We start from the raw sequence: 19,817 nt of genomic DNA on the forward strand, positions 1-19,817 counted from the left end.
AGCTACTATCCCCTTCCCTCAGAGCAATCCAGTTCTATGCTTCTGACTGGCGTAGCATATCTGAGACCGGAGGTCAGGCACAAGATTCACATTCAAGTTTTTAAATGTTTTGAATTAATTGACAATGTGAGAAAATTTGGAAGATTTCACAATCAAAAAGAAAATTTTTATCATGAAGAGTCTCTTATGGTTTGCTTCCCTTTCTCTTTTTCCCCCCTTCCCATATATTCATCTGTTTTGTTTCCTAAATTCCACATATGAGTGAAATAATATAGTATTTGTCTTTCTCTGACTGACTTATTTTGCTTAGCATAATACACTGTAACTCCATCCACAGCATTGCAAATGGCAAGATTTCATTCTTTTTGATGGCTGAGTAATAGTCCATTACACACACACACACACACACACACACACACACACACACCTCACATCTTCTTTATTCACTCATCAGTTGATGCCACTTGGGCTCTTTCCATAGTTTGGTTATTATTGATAGTGCTGCTATAAACATCAGGGTACATGTACCCCTTCAACTCTGTATTTTTGTACCCTTTGGATAAATGCCTAGTAGTGCAAGTGCTGGGTCATAGAGTAGTTCTATTTTCAACTTTTTGAAGAACCTCCATACTGTTTTCCAGAGTGGCTAAACAAGTTTGCATTCCCACTAACAGTGTAAGAGGGTTCCCCTTTCTCTGCATCCTGGCCAACACCTGTTGTTTCCTATGATGTTAATTTTAGCCACTCTGACAGGTGTGAGGTGGTATCTCATTTTGGTTTTGATTTGCATTTCCCTGATGATGAATGATGTTGAGTATATTTTCATGCATCTGTTAGCCATCTGGAGGTCTTCTTTGGAAAAATGTCTTCTGCCCATATCTTAACTGGATTATTTGTTCAAAAAGAAAATCTTAATTTCTGGCTTTTTCCCTCCAAAATTGAAAGTTCTGGAACATCAGACCACATGCCTACATGACAGTGACTAGCTAGAGCTAAACACTGGCTGCCTCCATTTAGATGGGGCACAAGCTCTACAGTTCATCATAGTCTTCACTAATCCCTAGTGTTCCTTAGTGCTGGGGTTGACCATTCAATGGCATTATTAATCCACTTGTTTTGTTTCTTATCTTATGGTAAAGAGGAGAGTGAAATATTTCTTGTACTTATATCTGTACTGAATTTTTTTTTTTTACATCTGGTCCACCTCACTGATACAAATGACCTGCCTATTCCTGGAAGCATTTGTATTTGAGATTTTTGGCCTAGACTTTGGATAGTAAAACACATATCCCCTGGAGCAAGGGAAGCCCAAACCTGTAGGACACAAAGCTCTGGCTACCATCCTGGGCAGTGGTTCTCCTGGGCAGGGGTGATTTGGTCCTCCAGAGTACATTTGGCACTGACATCTAGTGGGTGGTGGTCAAGGATGCTGCTAAACATCCCACTGTGCACACAACAGCCCTAACAACAAAGCATTACCTAGCTCCAAATGCCAATAGTGACAACGTTGAAAGACCATGTCCTAGGGAATGGATTGGGGTAAGAAAGGGGGAGAAAAACATGCTTCTCAGTCATAGCTAGGAAATAATACCTTATTATCTTCTCAATCAGTTATTACATCACAAGTAGATAAGCTGCTCAGGCCTACTTCTTTGTAGGGCAACTCTCATTTAAATGCACAAATTTTGACATATTAATTAAAGAAAAAATTAATTATTACTTAGTAGTAACACTTCAGTCTTGAAAAAAGAAAAGCATTATCCAGACTGATCACTGCCTTCACTGAGCTATCAGACTTGGTTCCCAATGACCTCTGATCATTTCAAGAAATCAAATTTGCATTCAAAAATGGTGATTTGTAATAATTTGCTACCACTGAGGATAAGCAAAGTAATGGGGTATATATTGTAATGAAATATTCAACTTTAATGGGATTTTAAGTATGAGTGGCTAATATAAAATTACAGTAACTTTAATTCACTGAGATTGGTTAGATCAGGAAAGCATTTGTATTATTATAGGAATTATATAGTTATTTCTAGCTCTTATTTATTAATCACAGAGTTTCTTGTTTTCTAAACAAGTATGTAAAGACAGATATATTTTGATATATAAATTTAGTCCTTATAAATATAAGTTTTATGTATTAAATTTAAATAAGTGTGTTCAGTTAAGTAAAATATTAATAAGTTAAAAAAGGAGAAATGTGAACAATAACGGAAAGAGATATTTCAAGCAAATGCAGCAATGTCAGAATAAATGTATAGTTTCTCAAGATGACCAGCTTGAAAGGGACAATAAATACTTGTTTTAATGTGTAAATTTTGAATCCCTTGTCAGTTTATAAGAACAGCTTCCAAATTCCATAAAAAATTCAATTGAAAGAATGAATTCATTACATCCTACAGAAATAGATTTAATGACACCTCTGCTTTTCACAATACTTTACAGCTTTCACAGTGCTTTCATGTAGATTGCTTCACTTAATTATTTGGCAATCTTAGGTAGGCACTATTTTTCTGTCAGTAGATGTAAGTAAGAGTCAGCTCAGAGAGGCCCAAAGCCATGCTGACTTCAAGCGGTAGAGCTTGGAGGTGGGGGATGGGGAAATTGCTAACCTTTTTAGTTTGCTAACTTCAAAATATATTTTTGGGATGTCTGGGTGGCTCAGTCCGTTGAACTACTGACTCTTGATTTCAGCCCAGGACACAATCTCAGGGTCTTCAGATTGAGCCCTGCATCAGGAGCCTAATTATTAGTGATACTGAGCATCTCTTCATGTGTTTATTGGCCATTCATATATTTTCTTTGGAGAAATGTTTATTCAAGCCCTTTGCCCATTTCTGAATTGGGCTTTTTGTTGTTTTGTTTTTGATTTTAGTTCTTTATGTATTTTGCATATTAATCCTTTATCAGGTATATTATTTACAAAGATTTTCTCCCATTCAGTGGATTGCACTTTTTTTTTTTTTTTTTGGTGGATGGCCTTTTTATTCTGTTGACAGTGTCTTTTGATGCACAAAAATTTTAATTTTCATGAAGTCCAATTTGTCTATTTTTTTGTTACTTGTGCCTTAGTGCCATATCTAATAAACCAAATCCATTGTGGTGAAGTTTTTGTCCTATGCTTTCTTCTAAGAGTTTTATTGTTTTAGATCTTACATTTAGGTCCTTGACCCATTTTGAGTTCATTTTTGCATGTGATATAAGGTAAAGGTTCAACCTGATTCTTTTGCATGTGGATATACAGTTTTTCCAGCACTATTTGTTGAAAAGACCATCTTTTCCACATTGAATGGTCTTGGCACCCTTGTCAAAAATCATTTGACCATATACTGAGGTTCGTCTGGTTCTCTATTTTGTTTTATTCCATTGGTCTGTATCTGTGTCTTTCTGCCAATATCAGTGTTTTGATTACTGTAGTTTTACAGCAAGTTTTGAAATCAGGAAGTATGTCCTTCAGTTTTGTCCTTTTTCTTTTTTAAAAATTTTTTTATCTATTTATTTTTATATTTTAATGTTTTTTTATTATATTATGTTAGTCACCATACGGTACATCCCTGGTTTCTGATGTAAAGTTCGATGATTCATTAGTGGCGTATAACACCCAGTGCACCATGCAATACGTGCCCTCCTTACTACCCATCAGCAGTCTATCCCATTCCCCTACCCCCCTCCCCTCTGAAGCCCTCAGTTTATTTCTCATAGTCCATAGTCTCTCATGTTTGATTCCCCCTTCTGATTACCCCCCTTTCTTTATCCCTTTCTTCCCCTACCGATCTTCCTAGTTCTTATGTTTCATAGATGAGAGAAATCATATGATAATTGTCTTTCTCTGCTTGACTTATTTCACTTAGCATTATCTCCTCCAGTGCCGTCCATATTGCAGCAAATGTTGAGAATTCGTTCTTTCTGATAGCTGAGTAATATTCCATTGTATATATGGACCACAACTTCTTAATCCAGTCATCTGTTGCAGGGCATCTCGGTTCCTTCCACGATTTGGCTATTGTGGACAATGCTGCTATGAACATTGGGGTGCATATGGCCCTTCTCTTTACTACGTCTGTATCTTTGGGGTAAATACCCAGTAGTGCAATGGCTGGGTCATAGGGTAGCTCAATTTCTAACTTTTTAAGGGACCTCCACACTGTTTTCCAGAGTGGCTGTACCAACTTGCATTCCCACCAACAATGTAGGAGGGATCCCCTTTCTCCACATCCTCTCCAGCAATTGTTGTTTCTTGCCTTGTCAATTTTTGCCATTCTAACTGGCATAAGGTGGTATCTTAGTGTGGTTTTGATTTGAATTTCCCTGATGGCTAATGATTTTGAACATTTTTTCATGTGTCTGTTAGCCATTTGTATGTCTTCATTGGAAAAGACTCTGTTCATATCTTCTGCCCATTTTATGATTTGTTTATTTGTTTCTCGTGTATTGAGTTTGAGAAGTTCTTTGTAGATCTTGGATACCAGTCTTTTATCTGCAGCATCATTTGCAAATATATTCTCCCATTCCGTGGGCTGCCTCTTAGTTTTTTTGACCGTTTTCTTGGCTGTGCAGAAGCTTTTTATCTTGATGAAGCCCCACAAGTTCATTTTATCTTTTGTTTCTCTTGCCTTTGGAGATGTGTCATGAAAAAGGTTGCTTTGGCCGATGTCATAGAGGTTGCTGCCTATGTTCTCCTCTAGGATTTTGATGGATTCCTGTCTCACATCGAGGTCTTTCATCCATTTGGAGTTTGTCTTTGTGTATGGTGTGAGAGAGTGGTCAAGTTTCATTCTTTTGCATGTAGCTGTCCAATTTTCTCAGCACCATTTATTGAAGAGACTGTCTTTTTTCCACTGGATGTTTTTTCCTGCTTTGTCAAATATTAGTTGCCCAAAGAGCCGAGGGTCCATATCTGGGTTCTCTATTCTGTTCCATTGGTCTATGTGTCTGTTTTTGTGCCAGTACCATGCTGTCTTTGTGATCACAGCTTTGTAGTACAGCTTAAAATCTGGCATTGTGATGCCCCCAGCTTTGTTTTTCCTTTTCAACAGTTCCTTGGCGATTCAGGGCCTTTTCTGGTTCCATACAAATTTAAGGACTATTTGTTCCAGTTCTTTGAAAAATGTCCTCGGTATTTTGATTGGGATAGCATTGAAAGTGTAGATTGCTCTGGGTAGCATGGACATTTTAACTATGTTAATTCTTCCGATCCATGAGCATGGAATATTTTTCCATCTTTTTGTGTCTTCCTCAATGTCTTTCAAGAGTGATTTATAGTTTCTAGAATACAGATCCTTTACATCTCTGGTTAAGTTAATTCCAAGGTAACATATGGTTTTTGGTGCTATTGTAAATGAGATGGATTCCCTAATTTCTCTTTCTTCAGTCTCATTATTCGTGTATAGAAATGCAACTGATTTCTGAGCATTGATTTTGTATCCCGCCACATTACTGAATTGCTCTATAACTTCTAATAGTTTGGGCATGGATTCTTTTGGGTTTTCCATATAGAGTATCATGTCATCTACGAAGAGAGACATTTTGACTTCTTCTTTGCCGATTTGGATACCTTTTATCCCTTTTTGTTGTCTGATTGCTGTTGCAAGGACTTCTAGTACTATGTTGAATAACAGTGGCGAGAGTGGGCCTCCTTGTCGTGTTCCTGATCTTAAGGGAAAGGCTTCCAGCTTTTCCCCATTGAGAATGATATTTGCTGTAGGCTTTTCATAGATGGTTTTTATGAGATTGAGGAATGTACCCTCTATTCCTACACTCTGAAGGGTTTTAATCAGGAAAGGATGCTGTATTTTGTCAAATGCCTTTTCTGCATCAATTGAGAGGATCATATGGTTCCTGAGTCTTTTCTTGTTGATATGATGTATCTCGCTGATCGATCTGCAAATGTTGAACCACGCTTGCATCCCAGGGATGAATCCCACTTGGTCATGATGGATAATCCTTTTAATGTACTGTTGGATTCTATTAGCCAGGATCTTGTTGAAGATTTTGGCATCCATATTCATTAGGGAAATCGGTCTGTAATTCTCCTTTTTGATGGGGTCTTTGCCTGGTTTGGGGATCAAGGTAATATTGGCCTCATAGAATGAGTTTGGTAGCTTTCCTTCTGTTTCTATTTTTTGGAATAGCTTTAGGAGAATAGGTATTATTTCTTCTTTGAATGTTTGGTAGAATTCCCCAGGAAAACCGTCTGGGCCTGGAGTTTTGTTATTTGGAAGGTTGTTTATCACTGACTTAATCTCTTCATAATTAATTGGCCTGTTTAAAAAATAAATTTCTTGGGGCGCCTGGGTGGCACAGCGGTTGAGCGTCTGCCTTCGGCTCAGGGCGTGATCCCGGCGTTATGAGATCGAGCCCCACGTCAGGCTCCTCTGCTAGGAGCCTGCTTCTTCCTCTCCCACTCCCCCTGCTTGTGTTCCCTCTCTCGCTGGCTGTCTCTATCTCTGTCGAATAAATAAATAAAATCTGTAAAAAAACCATCTTTAAAAAAAAAAAAAATTTCTTGGGGCACCTGGGTGGCACAGCGGTTAAGCGTCTGCCTTCGGCTCAGGGCGTGATCCCGGCGTTGTGGGATCGAGCCCCGTATCAAGCTCCTCCGCTATGAACCTGCTTCTTCCTCTCCCACTCCCCCTGCTTGTGTTCCCTCTCTCACTGGCTGTCTCTATCTCTGTCGAATAAATAAATAAATCTAAAAAAAAATAAAAAATAAAAAAAAATAAATTTCTTCCTGTTTCAGTCTTGGTAGTTTATAGGTTTCCAGGAAGGCCTCCATCTCTTCCAGATTGCTTAACTTATTGGCATATAGCTGTTGATAAAAGTTTCTAATAATCCTTCCAATTTCATTGATGTTGGTTGTGACCTCTCCTTTTTCATTCATAATTTTATTAATTTGGGTCCTTTCTCTATTCTTTTGGATAAGTCTTGCCAGCGGTCTGTCAATTTTATTGATTCTCTCAGAGAACCAGCTTCTAGTTCTGTTAATCTGCTCTACTGTACTCCTGGTTTCTAATTCATTGATTTCTGCTCTAATCTTGGTCAGCTGCTTCCTTGTGCGTGGATTAGACCTGTCCCTCTGTTGCTGTTCCAGCTTCTCGTTTTGTCCTTTTTCAAGATTGTTTTGGCTATTCAGGGTCTTTTTTTTGGGTGGTTGGAGCATGAGCTAGGGGGAGGGGCAGAGAGAGAATTTTAAGGAGGCTCCACACCTAGCACAGGGCTAATGCGGGGCTCAATCTCACGACCTTGAAATCATGAAATCATGAAATCAAGAGTCAGATGCTTAGCCGACTGAGCCACCCAAGTTCCCCATTCAGGGTCTTTTGAGAGTCTATATGAACTTTAGGATGTTTTTCTATTTTTGCAAAAACATCATTGGTATTTTGATAGAAATTACATTGAATCTCTAGATTGTTTTGGGTTGTATTGACATTTTAACAGTATTAAGTCTTCCGATCCATGATCATGGATGTGTCTCCATTTATTTATGTCTTTTTACATTTCTTTTAGCATTATTTTGTAGTTTTCACTGTACAATCTTTCACTTTCTTGGTTAAATTAATTCCTAATATTTTTTTCTTTTTGATGCTATTGTAAATGAAATTATTTTTATATCCTTTTCAGATTATTCATTGTTCATACATAGTAATGCAACTGATTTTTGTGTGTTGACTTTGTATCCTGCTACTTTGCTAAATTCATTTCAATTGAAATCATTATTTCTAACAGTTTTTTTGTGGAATATTTAGGGTTTTACACATGATATCTTCTGTGAATAGAGATATTTTACTTCTTCTTTTCCAATTTGGATGCCTTTTATGATTTCTTCTTGCCTAACTGCTCTGGCTAAAATTTTTAGTACTGTGTTGAATAGAAGTGGTGAAAGGAGACATCCTTGCTTTGTTCCTGATTTTACAGGAAAAGCTTTCAGTCTTTCACCAATGAGTATGATGTTTATTGTGGGTTTTCATATTTGATTTTTATTATGTTGAGGTATTATCCTTGTTCCCTAGTTTGTTGGAATGGAAGGATGGTTCAACATATAGAAATCAATCAATGTAATATGCTCTATCAACAGAATGAAGAAAAAACTCCATATGATCATCTCAATTGATGCAGAAAAAGCATTTGGCAAAATTCAACACCCTTTATGATGAATGCACTCAACAAACTAGAAATAGTTTGTAACTGCTCTAGAACTCTGGAGTCTATTAAATTTTTACAGGTAAGAACATTAAACAAACTCTGCTGTATATTATTATCATGATTTTATAAATGAGCATTTTAGCACAAGAGTCATTTGGGATGGCCGAATTCTTATTCATTCATTCAATAGATATTTAATCAATAGATAGCACCTACTGTGTGCCAGGAACTGTGCTAGATGCTGAGAATACAATGGTGAATGAATAAGATGGATATGTTTCCTGCTTTCTTGGATTATTAATTTGATTGGAAATATGGACCGGTCTAAAAAAAAAATCACATAGAGCAAACAAACTCATGAAATAATCTCAAGACATTTAAGTCCAAGATGGAAATAAATCAAGAACAGAGAGTTAGTTGACTTACCAATACACCATTGTTAGGGAAGCAAGTCAATGAAATGAATGAAAAATGAAGTTGGTGGACACACAAGTGTCTCTTATTATGTTTTATACTCTTCCATATGTTTCAAATACACTTCATGATTTGGTAAATCTTTTTTTAAAATTAAAGTAAAATGAAGAAGGATTCTACAGCTTATCTATTTGCCTTTTTCTTTTTAGCCCCAAACTCAGATTGTGCAACATTTTAGAAATTTATTGTGTGAGAAGTGGTTTCCAACTCTACCTGCACATCCGAATAACCTGGAGCACTTGTTAAAAATACAGAATCCCCAGCCCCATGTCCAGAGATTCTGATTCAGTAGGTTAGGGGAAAGGCTCAGGAATCTGTTTTTAATAAACACTCAGATGGTTCTCATGAAGCCATGTAGAATTCTCATTTGGGAGTCACTGGGGCAAAGCAAGGAGCATTGGTAGTTGTGTACCTAGAAAGATGCACATATTTTTTTAAAGAGCTTGCTATTTAAGAAAGGACAAGAAAATAATTTTTGTGAAAAGGAGAAATCTTTGTAACATGAAAAATTAGCTAATCAGTTCTATGCATCCATATATGTATGCACTGTATTTGCTTCAAAGAGGGCACATGTAAACAGAAATTTTCTGGGAGCATTTCTCCAACAGTGTAAGTTAGTCCCTGTAATGGATAGCCTATACATTATTTTCATCTTAAAACCAGTTGGGATGTGTTAAAGTAATGCTTCAGTTAGTATCTTTGGTTAGGTCACAGATGTCTATGAAGTAACGTCACAAGCTCCTCTCTGGATGCACCAATGAGCTATGTTCTTTCTCTGGCCATGCCCAGTCCAAGTGTCCTACAGACACCAAGGTCTTGCAAGCCTCTCTCTGACCGTGGCATCATGGTGTCCTGTCTGCTGGGTTTTCTAGATACTACCTTTCTGGGCTCCAGCAGTATCCATGCTCTTTTCCCCCACACCCCCAAATCTGTTGCCCCCCCCCCCCACACACCTTGACAACCGTAAGGAACCTAGAGAAGCTTCCAAAGGACTTTGCCAATATTTGGCAAATCAAAAGGGTAAATGTCAACCAGTACTACAACATTCCTTATAAACTCAAATTTTAAATGATTGCGCTATTCTTTTTTTTTAATATTTTTTTATTATATTGTGTTAGTCACCATACAGTACATCCCTGGTTTTTTATGTAAAGCTCGATGATTCATTAGTTGCGTATAATACCCAGTGCACCATGCAATACATGCCCTCCTTACTACCCATCACTAGCCTATCCCATCCCCCCACCCTCCTCCCCTCTGAAGCCCTCAGTTTGTTTCTCAGAGTCCATAGTCTCTCATGCTTTTTTAACACTGGCACTTATGGTTTTGTTTTGTTTCTAATTAGTGTTTTTCTGTTGCCTTTTCTTCCCTCTCCTTCTATACCAGGAAGCTGAGCAGGGCAGCCTGTCAGGAAGGGCTGCTTTCTGCTTGAGTGCTCTTGATGAGGAAAGCCCTGTCCCCAAATTTCTGAGTGCTTTCAGGCCCCCCAAAGGATAGCCCATATGAGAGTGACTGCCTGGTAAGTGAGCTAGCAGATGGTCTCCAGCTCAGGAAGAAAGGCTGCCCTGGGCTTTGTCACTTTGTTGAGAGGCAGCTGTATGTTTGCGGCCCTTCCTGTCTGGTGAAGGAGGGAAGGAAGGAAGGAGCAACTGTTCGTTTTTCCTTCCAATTGCACCCAAAGCTGTAACACTCAGGGCTTTCTTCCAGAGTGACTCAATTTCAGGTGTCAAACACATTTATCTAATGCTGTCTATTAATTTTAATGAGTTAGACAAACGATGATGGAGAGACACATAATTCTCTGATCAACAAAACTGATTAAAAATTTAATAGTCTAGACTATTAAGTAGGTGTTTGTCACACAGCAGCTAAAGTGAGCTGGGGGCACCAATGCTGTTTGATATAATGCTGGAGCAGAAATACCTGGATCTGATGCCTTTTAGTTGGGCCACTTAACTGTGTAGACTTGAGTGATTTTCTTGACTTCTCTGAGCCTTGATGTCTGTATCTGCAAAATGGAAATAATATTACTTGCCTTTTAAGTTTGTTATAAAGATTAAATAAAACAATATACAAAAGCATCTAACACAGTGTCTGGCACCTATTAGGTATTCAGTAAATAATAACTCATGCATAATTCCACCTACAGACAGCACTTTGCATATCTCAATTTAATCTTTACAAGAACTCCGTGAGGCAGGTAGTGTTAAGATCCCCATTTTACAGATGAGGAAACTAAGGCAAAAAGAAGTTAAAAAAGCTTGTCCAAGGTGCAGGGGTGGGGAGGGGCAGAGAGAGAGAGAGAATCTTAAGCAGGCTCCACACCCAGCATGGAGCCTGATGCGGGGCTCAATCCCAAGACCCCGAGATCATGACCTGAGCTGAAATCAAGAGTTGGACACTTAACCAATTGAGTCCCCCACGTGCCCCCCCTTCGCACTTTTAATACATGTTTTCTTTCTAACCACCCTGCCCACGACTACAAAACGCAAATTTTCAGGCCTTTTCAGGACACGAAAAAGCAGATGCTTGCTCAGACACCATGGCCCTTCTCTCACATTATCTATAAATTGAATAATATGTCACAGGGGCATCAAGGACTTGAGTTACTCTGGCCACCTCTTTCCCCTCCTCCATCTTGGTTTCAGGCAGCCACCTTGCAAAACAACCATTAGTCACAAAAAATACAGGATCAGAATGTGTGGATGGATCCATTCAGACTCATCACTGCTAGAGACATCTTTATAGATAAAGAATACATTATAGTAAAAAATGGGACTCCTTCTTGACCCCCACCTCTGCTTATAAAAAAGGGTCAGAAAAATCTACCCTGCTCACATTGTCTTTTGGTTCCCTTGGGGTTTTTTTTTGTTTTTGTGCCTGCCCTTCTATCATAACTTTTGTTTAGGGGATTTGGCATTTGTCTTTGATTTATGAAACACAGAAGAAAACTCTGGCACTTATTTCAGGGTTACTTAATAACTATTAGAATCAAGTGGAGTTAAAACAGCATTTAGGAACTCAAAAGATAAAGCACAACATCTGGCTATCCCTGCCTACTTCCAAAATTATGTCTCATGAAAACTTGCTCTCTCATAAAATGTCATTATAGCAAATTATCCCAATAAAGATCCACTCTGGGGAGGGAGCTGAATGAAACGAGGCATGCCAAATTTTGGCATGGTTGGATCTTTATCAGGCAACTATACACTTCTAAAATTTTATTGTGAAAATAATCCCAGAGCCCCCAGTTTAATGGTATAAAATAATAACAAACACACAGTCCTCATAACAACTGGTTAATGTCTAAGCATGTTGAGTGTTGCATAGAAAAGAAAGTGGATCTAATGGAAAATTCTGATTAATGCCAACTTTGAGTCTAATAAGGTTCCTTTGCTAGCTGCCTAAGTTATTAAAACTTAAACTTAACCTATGAACCTTTGGCTTGGAAAAAACACTCCTATGAGGATATTTAAAAAAACTGACTCTCTATTGCTACTTTTTGAAGTCTTCTACCTCCCCAAAGTCTTGGTTTTCTAGCCTGTGCTGTGCTGGCCATTTGTCCTAACTCCCTGTTGGCTCTTGAAGCTGTTACATGGTATGCTTTCTCTTCACCATTATGATGAGACTGGATTTTATTTTTTCTTTTTCGAGACTGGATTTCCTAAGGGCTCAAACCCATCTGCTCTGAAATGGCCTAATGGATGTTATGGGGAATGACTCCATTGCTTCAAAATGCTTTAAAAAGTATCGCCCTTGTGGGATCTAGCAGAACTCTTAAGGATCATATCTTACTGTTGGTCAATAACTAAGAAGTAAACAAGAGCAACACAGAGCTCTGTGAAAGTAAAGAAAGAAGTTAAAGTAAGCGCAGATTTAAATTTTTAAAATCCGTATGTGTCGTTGATCTCATACCAAAATGAATTGCCATAAATTCTTTTAGGAATGGAAAAGAATATATTTTTACTTTTAAATCATGTTCGTGGATGTTTCAAAGAACTTCTTCCCAGTTGGGAATCAAGAAGAACCTTTTCTCTTGTATCCTCAGAGCACAAAAACTATCCTCTCTCTGTATAAGATCCTGACTCTCAATGACATGGTGGGGTGGGGTGTGGGGGAGACCACGACAAAATAAGATCTAAGTGGTCCAACAGGCATGTCTGAACTGAACCCTTCTTATCAGGGAGCGTCACTGGGAGTCAACAAGATTTACTTACAACTTGGAAGAAACTCAATATTTCTCCTGCTCTATGCAGGAAAAAAAATCCTCTGAGCAAGGTCCTGGGAGATTGCCTACGAATAAAATATACTCTTCACTACATGAAGTCAATGCCGTGTACTTTAGCTGCCTTTTAAAGGACTCCCTGGTTCTTGGCACTGCTCTGGATCACTCAGACTACAGCATAAGTGTTGGGAAAACAGTCTTTGGTGTTAGATAAGGGTTCAGCCCCATTTCAGACATTGCTAACAGTGTGGGTTGGGCAAGTCTCTTCCTATCAGCAAGCTCAGTGTCCTCCTCTGTATGGTCGGGGTGATAGTATTATACCTACAAACCTCACAGGATGCCTGTGTCAGTTCCATGAGAAACTGTACGAGGGTGTCTCACACAATGTCCAGAGGAAACACACACAAAAAAATCAATTCTCCTCCCGATACTATTTCATCTGAACAAGTGAGGTGATAGTGTGTTTGGAGTACCGGTGAAATGATATTAGTTAACAAAAGGGTTAAATTGGCATTATTAATGCCCATTACAATATTTGCTAAGCCACTCAACAGCAGTATTACCTTTTCTTGCCAAATTTACAACAGAGGCAAACGCCAGGCCGAGGCTGAGTGTCTATTCCTGAACCCACTATAGGCTAGACATGTTCAAAACCATGTTCCCATCTGCCTCTGCTTCTGTCTCCCACCCTGGCTGAGTGGAGTTGGGGAAACAGGTTCGAGTTCTATGATCCGTCTGCTTCGTCTTTCAGCTAACGTGCTTGGGGGCCGTGCTGAGTCGCCAGAGCCTTCCTCTTCACTTCCAAGTTCTCATCCCTGGGGACTGGAGGGAGTGTCAGTTTGGGATCCATGAGGAGGAACCTGGTGGGACAGAGCTGCAGGAACGGGAGACTGGTGGTCCTGCCTCAGAACCTCTGGCGTGCTCGTCGTGTGCCGCACACTGGGCACAAGGCTTTACTGACATATCTCAAGTCATCCCCCTACAAACCCTATGAGGAAGATGGGATCAGTCCCTCCTGGCTCAGAAAGCTAGAGCAAAAAAAAATTTTTTTTACTGTCACATAGCAAGTAACTGGTAAAACTGGGCTCAAATCTACATTGGCCGATTCTAGGAGTCAGCACTCTTATGAACGCAACAACTGGAGAAATCTAGAAGTACCACGTGAAAGATTTTCTTAGGTTTTCCCTCGCTATGCTCTTGGCTGCAGTCTCAGTGTATATCTGTCAAAGTACTCTGCATGCTGTATTTTTATTATTTGTTCATACTTTGTCTCAAAAAACCGTCTTATTGATCTTTGTACAACCAGAATCTAGGCACAATACCAGAGTTCTTTGGACAGCTTTATACAAATAATGTCTTTTCTTTGGGTTGAAGAGAAGCAAACTGGAAGACAAAATCATGCAGCCCCATTGCTGTCCTCCTGATGTCCTGAGAGAGTAACATTCAAAGGCACTGTCTAGAAAAGACAACTGGAAAAGAAATCTCCCAGGGCCTGCATTCCTGGGTTATGTTCTGGGCAACTTTTAACATCAGCTCAGTGGAAGAAGAGAAATATACCAAGGTTCCAGCCATGGTCATCTCTTTGATAATAAGCGTGTTTTATAACCAATGAAGATAAGCATGTATAAAAGTAAAAATTTTTAAATTAAGTTATTGATTAGGGCTCCCATCATTTTCTGCTCATTCCATCCTAATTAGTGGAAGAGCTTGAAAATTCCGTCACCATTTCCTAAGTTGTCTCCACAATTGATATGAAGTGGGAATTTGATAAAGTTTTCTGAGTAACTGGAAGATAGAGGCAAATTATGTCTTCTAGGAAATAAATAGTCTAGGTTTGGGAGCCTGAGCTGTCTAGAGAGCAAAATCTATGTCGGTTATGGTCTCATAGCCACATCACACTCAACACTCGCACACACACACACCCTTTTTTCCTATGAGCAATATTGTATAACATAGTAGTATGTATATATAGTAATTACTATTATTTATAGTAATATCACTATAAGAGTAATACACTAATATATGGTAACATAGCAATAGTGCTATAGAGTAACATCTGTTCATGGTAGAAATTTTGAAAAATACAGGAGATAAAGGAAAAAAAACTATCTAGATTTTCACTCTCCTGAGGAAGACACTGTTATCAATTGGGGAATTTCCTTCCAGTTTTAGCATATATATATATTATAACCAAATATGGATCGCACTGTAGACGTTGCCTATAGACAGACTACACAATGTTTAAAGATTTTATTCATTCATTTATCAGAGAGAGAGAGAGAGAGAGGAAGCAAGCCCAAGCAGAGGGAGAAGCAGGCAGAGGGGGAAGTAGGCTCCCTGCTGAGCAAGGAGCTCGATGCAGGGGACTCGATCCCAGGACCCGGGGATTGTGACCTGAGCTGAAGGCAGATGCTTAACAACTGACCTACCCAGGCATCTCAAGACTACATAATATTTAAAGGATGCCGCTCTGGGTGTCCAGAGCTCTTTAGTAGACACGATACAGATGGGGTACAGTACTCACTGGCAAGCTCCAACTTTGGGAGTTTGGACAAAGGGAAGGGAAAGCTCAAGTGATCCAGTCAAAGGCCTTAATTCCAGCCCGAACAAGAACTTTCCCAGGCGACTTCACAGCAGTGGTGTAACTCCAGCTCCCTGACAATGATCTCTGGCAGCTGCCAGAAAGGACAAGAGCTGACCCAACAAAGTATAGAGATTCCAGGGAATATATAATGACAAGCATTTTAGCTAATACCAGTCCACTGGAAAATCAGATTCCTTCCTGATAGATGATCAAATGAAGCCTACAGTGCTCTTCAGAGAGACACAGTCTCTCAGCACAGAGGGCTGTATTGAGGAAGATGAAATGTCGTGGGGCTTGGAACTTACCTATAAAATGCACACTGTTGACAATGGTTTCTCCCCCCACTTTAAAGAAGTAAATTTGTACAAAGAAGGGGCTGTACTAGTTTATTAAGTGCAAGATTGAGAGCCAGAAGCTCAGTTCAGACCTCTACTGCTGACTTAGTGTGCACTCCTCATATGGTCATTTCTCAATCTCTTTTCCAGAAAAGCTGTCAGGGCTGACAAAGTGATCACTTGTGGGTGGCTTTTCTCTGGGAGAGTAAAGTTTTGGGGTTCAGTCTCTTATTGCTTGAGTTGCTCAAGGCTATTTCCATATAGTATGTGGTTTTGCACTAACACAAGATGAAGTTCGTGGCTGAGCGCTATGGAGGTGGTTTTGGCCAAGGCATCAGTCATAAGACTGGTAAGGCTCAGCTCGGCAATGCTCAGCTTTCTAGAACCTTTCTCTGAGAAATGTGTACTTAGTGTTATCTCAGGGAAGCTTGTGTAAACAAAAAGGCCTTTGTAGCACTGGCCCCAACGCAGTTCCTATAAGCAAGGGAGAGGAAGACTCTGCAGTCCCACCATCTCCTGGACACTCGCCAGCGGAGACCTCAGACTCTCCTTTCCCAAGTAAGGCTTGAAGCAATGTCCACAAAGGAGCAAAGGAAAGCATCTGCTCTGAGCCAACATTCAGTCTGTTACAGATGATGAAAAATGTGCCTGAGGTTTGGAGTTGGGGAAATGTGTTTCTGTTCACTCAGCTCCCATTATAACCACATCTGTTATCAGTAGGGCAGGCTGTGTCCGTATTAATAGGCACCACTCTCTGAAGCCTGCAGTTCTCCTCTGTCGTGTTTTGGCTGAAAGAATTAAACAGAGAGGGCTGAGAAAACCCAACTTGCCATGCTGGTGATATTGCCCCTTGGATTCTTCTGGAAGGCCTTAAGTCTGGGCCTAGCTTGATTTATATGCTCATCATTGAAGAACCTAATCTAAAAGTGAATCAGAATAAAAAGTGGTCCAGTCTTCTGTTCCTGGCTTCTCAGACATGCTACCAGGTTTGATCAGTTCAAAATGTCCCACTTTTCCACCTTCTTTCTCCACAGATGGGCTTGTATGTCCTTGGACATTCCCTCAACTAGCATTCTATGGCTAAATGGTTTACAATAATAGGATTGTCCAGTGTTAGAGTGGGACATGACCTCGGGGATCCCCCAGACTAGAGGCTCTCTGAAACTCCTGGCAGGAGGTGACTCCGAGATCACCGGGGAGGAACATGAGAAGAAACCAAGAATATACCTCTGACATGCAACACACACACACACACACACACACACACACACACACGCGTGCGCCTGCACTCATGCACACACACACACCTCCACTTAAAGCCATCCCTCAACACTTCATTGGAACAAAGGGTGATGTGGCTAAATAAAGTTTCAAACCCTCAGTACATTTTACCCCCTAATTTTACTGATTGAGAAATAAATTCCCAGAGAGGTTAGTTGACCTACCTAGAATGCTTGGTTACTTTGTGACAAAGCCAAGATTAGAACCAAGCCTTATTACGAGCTTTCACCCATCCATCCATCCATTCATTCATTCACAAATGTTTCCTGTCCCAATAATTACACTCATTGCTATATCCAAAAAGACTTATTTAACAATTTAAATCTATAATTTTTATTTGAAAAAAATTTCTGTGAATTTGAGCATCAGGTTACATAATAACTTATCTTGCAGTGACTTCGTTAAAGGCCTTTCCTCGTTAAATATCACATTTCTTCTGATTGCACTGAGGAATTTGTGGTAAAGTCATATTACTATTTAAAGTATGTGGAATATATTAACATTTGCAAATTCCATTTGTTTTAAAAGCATCTTTATAGTTTGTGTTAGTGGGGTCATAGTTGGAACATACTTAACTGTATAATACCGCTCTGTATTAAGTTTCTTTCAATGATGGCAACATTTTCAAAGTGAACCATTTTTTATGAATATGCTTTGTATAGTCATGACAGGCTGTGTACAGCTCTGTCAGTACACTAACCACATTATTTTATAACCATCTACTCATGTATCTGCTTCTCCCAACAGACTATGAGCTGCTTGAGGGCCGTGATGGTCTCACTTATCTCTGTATCCCCAGAACTCAGAATGGGTTCTCGATAAATGTTGGGGGTGGGGGTTGAATCATGCACAACACCTCTCTACACATTTTTTTCTTTTTTTTTTTTAAGATTTTATTTATTTTTTGGACAGAGAGAGAGACACACAGCGAGAGAGGGAACACAAGCAGGGGGAGTGGGAGAGGGAGAAGCAGACTTCCCACTGAGCAGGGAGCCCGATGCGGGGCTTGATCCCAGGACCCTGGGATCGTGACCTGAGCTGAAGGCAGACGCTTAACGACTAAGCCACCCAGGCACCCCTGACAAGGACAACTTTATGAAAGTTGAAACCAATCCTCCTAAAGTACAATACAGTATCACTGGTCTTGAACAGGAGAGTCTTATGATTAGCTTTTTTAGGCTGAGACCAACCTGGGCGCCTGGGTGGCTCAGTTGGTTAAGCATCCAACTCTTGTTTTCGGCTCAGGTCGTGATCTCAGAGTCCTGGGATTAAGCCCCTCACTGGGTGCTCAGTGTGGAGCCTGCTTGTCCCTCTCCCTCTGCTCCTCCCGTTACTCTCTCTCTCTCTCTCCAATAAAAATAAATAAATCTTAAAAAATAAAAACAAAAATAGATTACAACCAACCTTCTGAATGAAATTTGTTTAAGTTTTGAGGGGAGATAGAAGAAAATGCAAGGGGTTCTCCACTATCTTTTCTCTTTCCTCTAAGTATTTTGACTGCAAAAAAGAAAACCTAGCAGTCTATTCTCTTCTTTCAATACTTGTCTTCTCTAGGGAAACTATGATACATACAGAAACTCTTTTAGAATGGACATTTTCAAGGATGCATAGAAGTTGAGATAACAGAATAATGGACCTTCTGTACCATCAAGCAAATTCAATAATTATCAACATTTTACCACTCTCATTTCATCTATCCCACATCCACTATTTAAAACTTTGTTAAATTAACATGATAGGATATTAAAACTACAACTATGTGAATTATGACCATATTGCAATGTTTATATGAAATAACACTTAATTATAACCACCCAAGTAACAAGTAGACATTGACCATAACTATATAAAATGATAAATTTAACAAAGGTAGGAAGAAAACCTGGAATGTTACAGATTGGTCATGTTTGGTAGCTTTGTTCAAAGTCTTACTTTAAAATATCTCTTGTAAAAGCATTCTAATGTTTCATCCTCATTATAATATGAAAAGTTTTCCAATTGTCTGTGGCTCCAAGATTTCTATTTGCCCCTAATGGCCATTCTCTCTTTCTTACTAATAGAACTGCCAATCTTCACCTGGGGAAAAGGCCACCTGGAATAAAGACTGCATTTCCCTGCTCCTTTATTGATAGATGTGGACATGTGATTAAGTTCTGGCCAATGGGATGTAAGTGAAGGTGTCATATATAAATTTAAGATGTCCTTAAATGCTCTTTGTCCCTTCTTCCTACCTGTTGGCCGTAATGCAGATATGATGGCTGGCACTTAAGCAGCCATCTTGGATCATGAGGTACACTATGCCAAGAATAGAAAGGCAGTGAGAGGGCTAGATCCCTGATGCCTTTATGAAGATATCAGTTCTGGACTACCTCCTCCAGACTTCTTTCATATGAAAGAGAAATAAACTTCTATTTTATTTCTTAGGCTTTTAGTCTTTAAACTTTTTTATTTAAAGAAAAATACTGGTTAATACACTTATTGGTGGTTAATTTCCTCATTTAGTTCTCTACACAGAACCTCTGTTGGAGGAATTCCTAGTTTCCCATATTTGATTTTCAAAAGAAACAATCCTTTAAACCGTACCATTTAAAAATACTTAACAAATCTGAGGCAGTCTCTTAAAAAGTAAACTCAGGTTAAGGATTAACAGCATCCTAAAGCATTTGTTCTTGCAAACAGATACACAGAAAAGCCTTCTGGTAGATCATGTCTTTCTGGGTCATTTGACATCCTGAAAAACCTTTTCTGTTAGTAGCATTATGTGAAAATA

At 39.3% G+C, this 19,817-nt stretch overlaps 1 protein-coding gene across 3 annotated transcripts in view; it reads right to left on the bottom strand.

Annotated features, from left to right (window-relative positions):
- The window catches only part of ANKRD46 (ankyrin repeat domain 46), a 190,784-nt gene that overhangs the window by 38,212 nt on the left and 132,755 nt on the right, over window positions 1–19,817 (bottom strand). For all 3 annotated transcript variants that reach the window (XM_057308121.1, XM_057308122.1, XM_057308120.1), the window contains exon 5: window positions 10,546–10,630. In XM_057308121.1, the coding sequence (XP_057164104.1) occupies window positions 10,546–10,630 (85 nt within the window). The remainder of the gene's footprint in view (window positions 1–10,545; window positions 10,631–19,817) is intronic.

Source organism: Ursus arctos, unplaced genomic scaffold (assembly GCF_023065955.2).
Source record: "Ursus arctos isolate Adak ecotype North America unplaced genomic scaffold, UrsArc2.0 scaffold_6, whole genome shotgun sequence".
NCBI lineage: Eukaryota > Metazoa > Chordata > Mammalia > Carnivora > Ursidae > Ursus > Ursus arctos.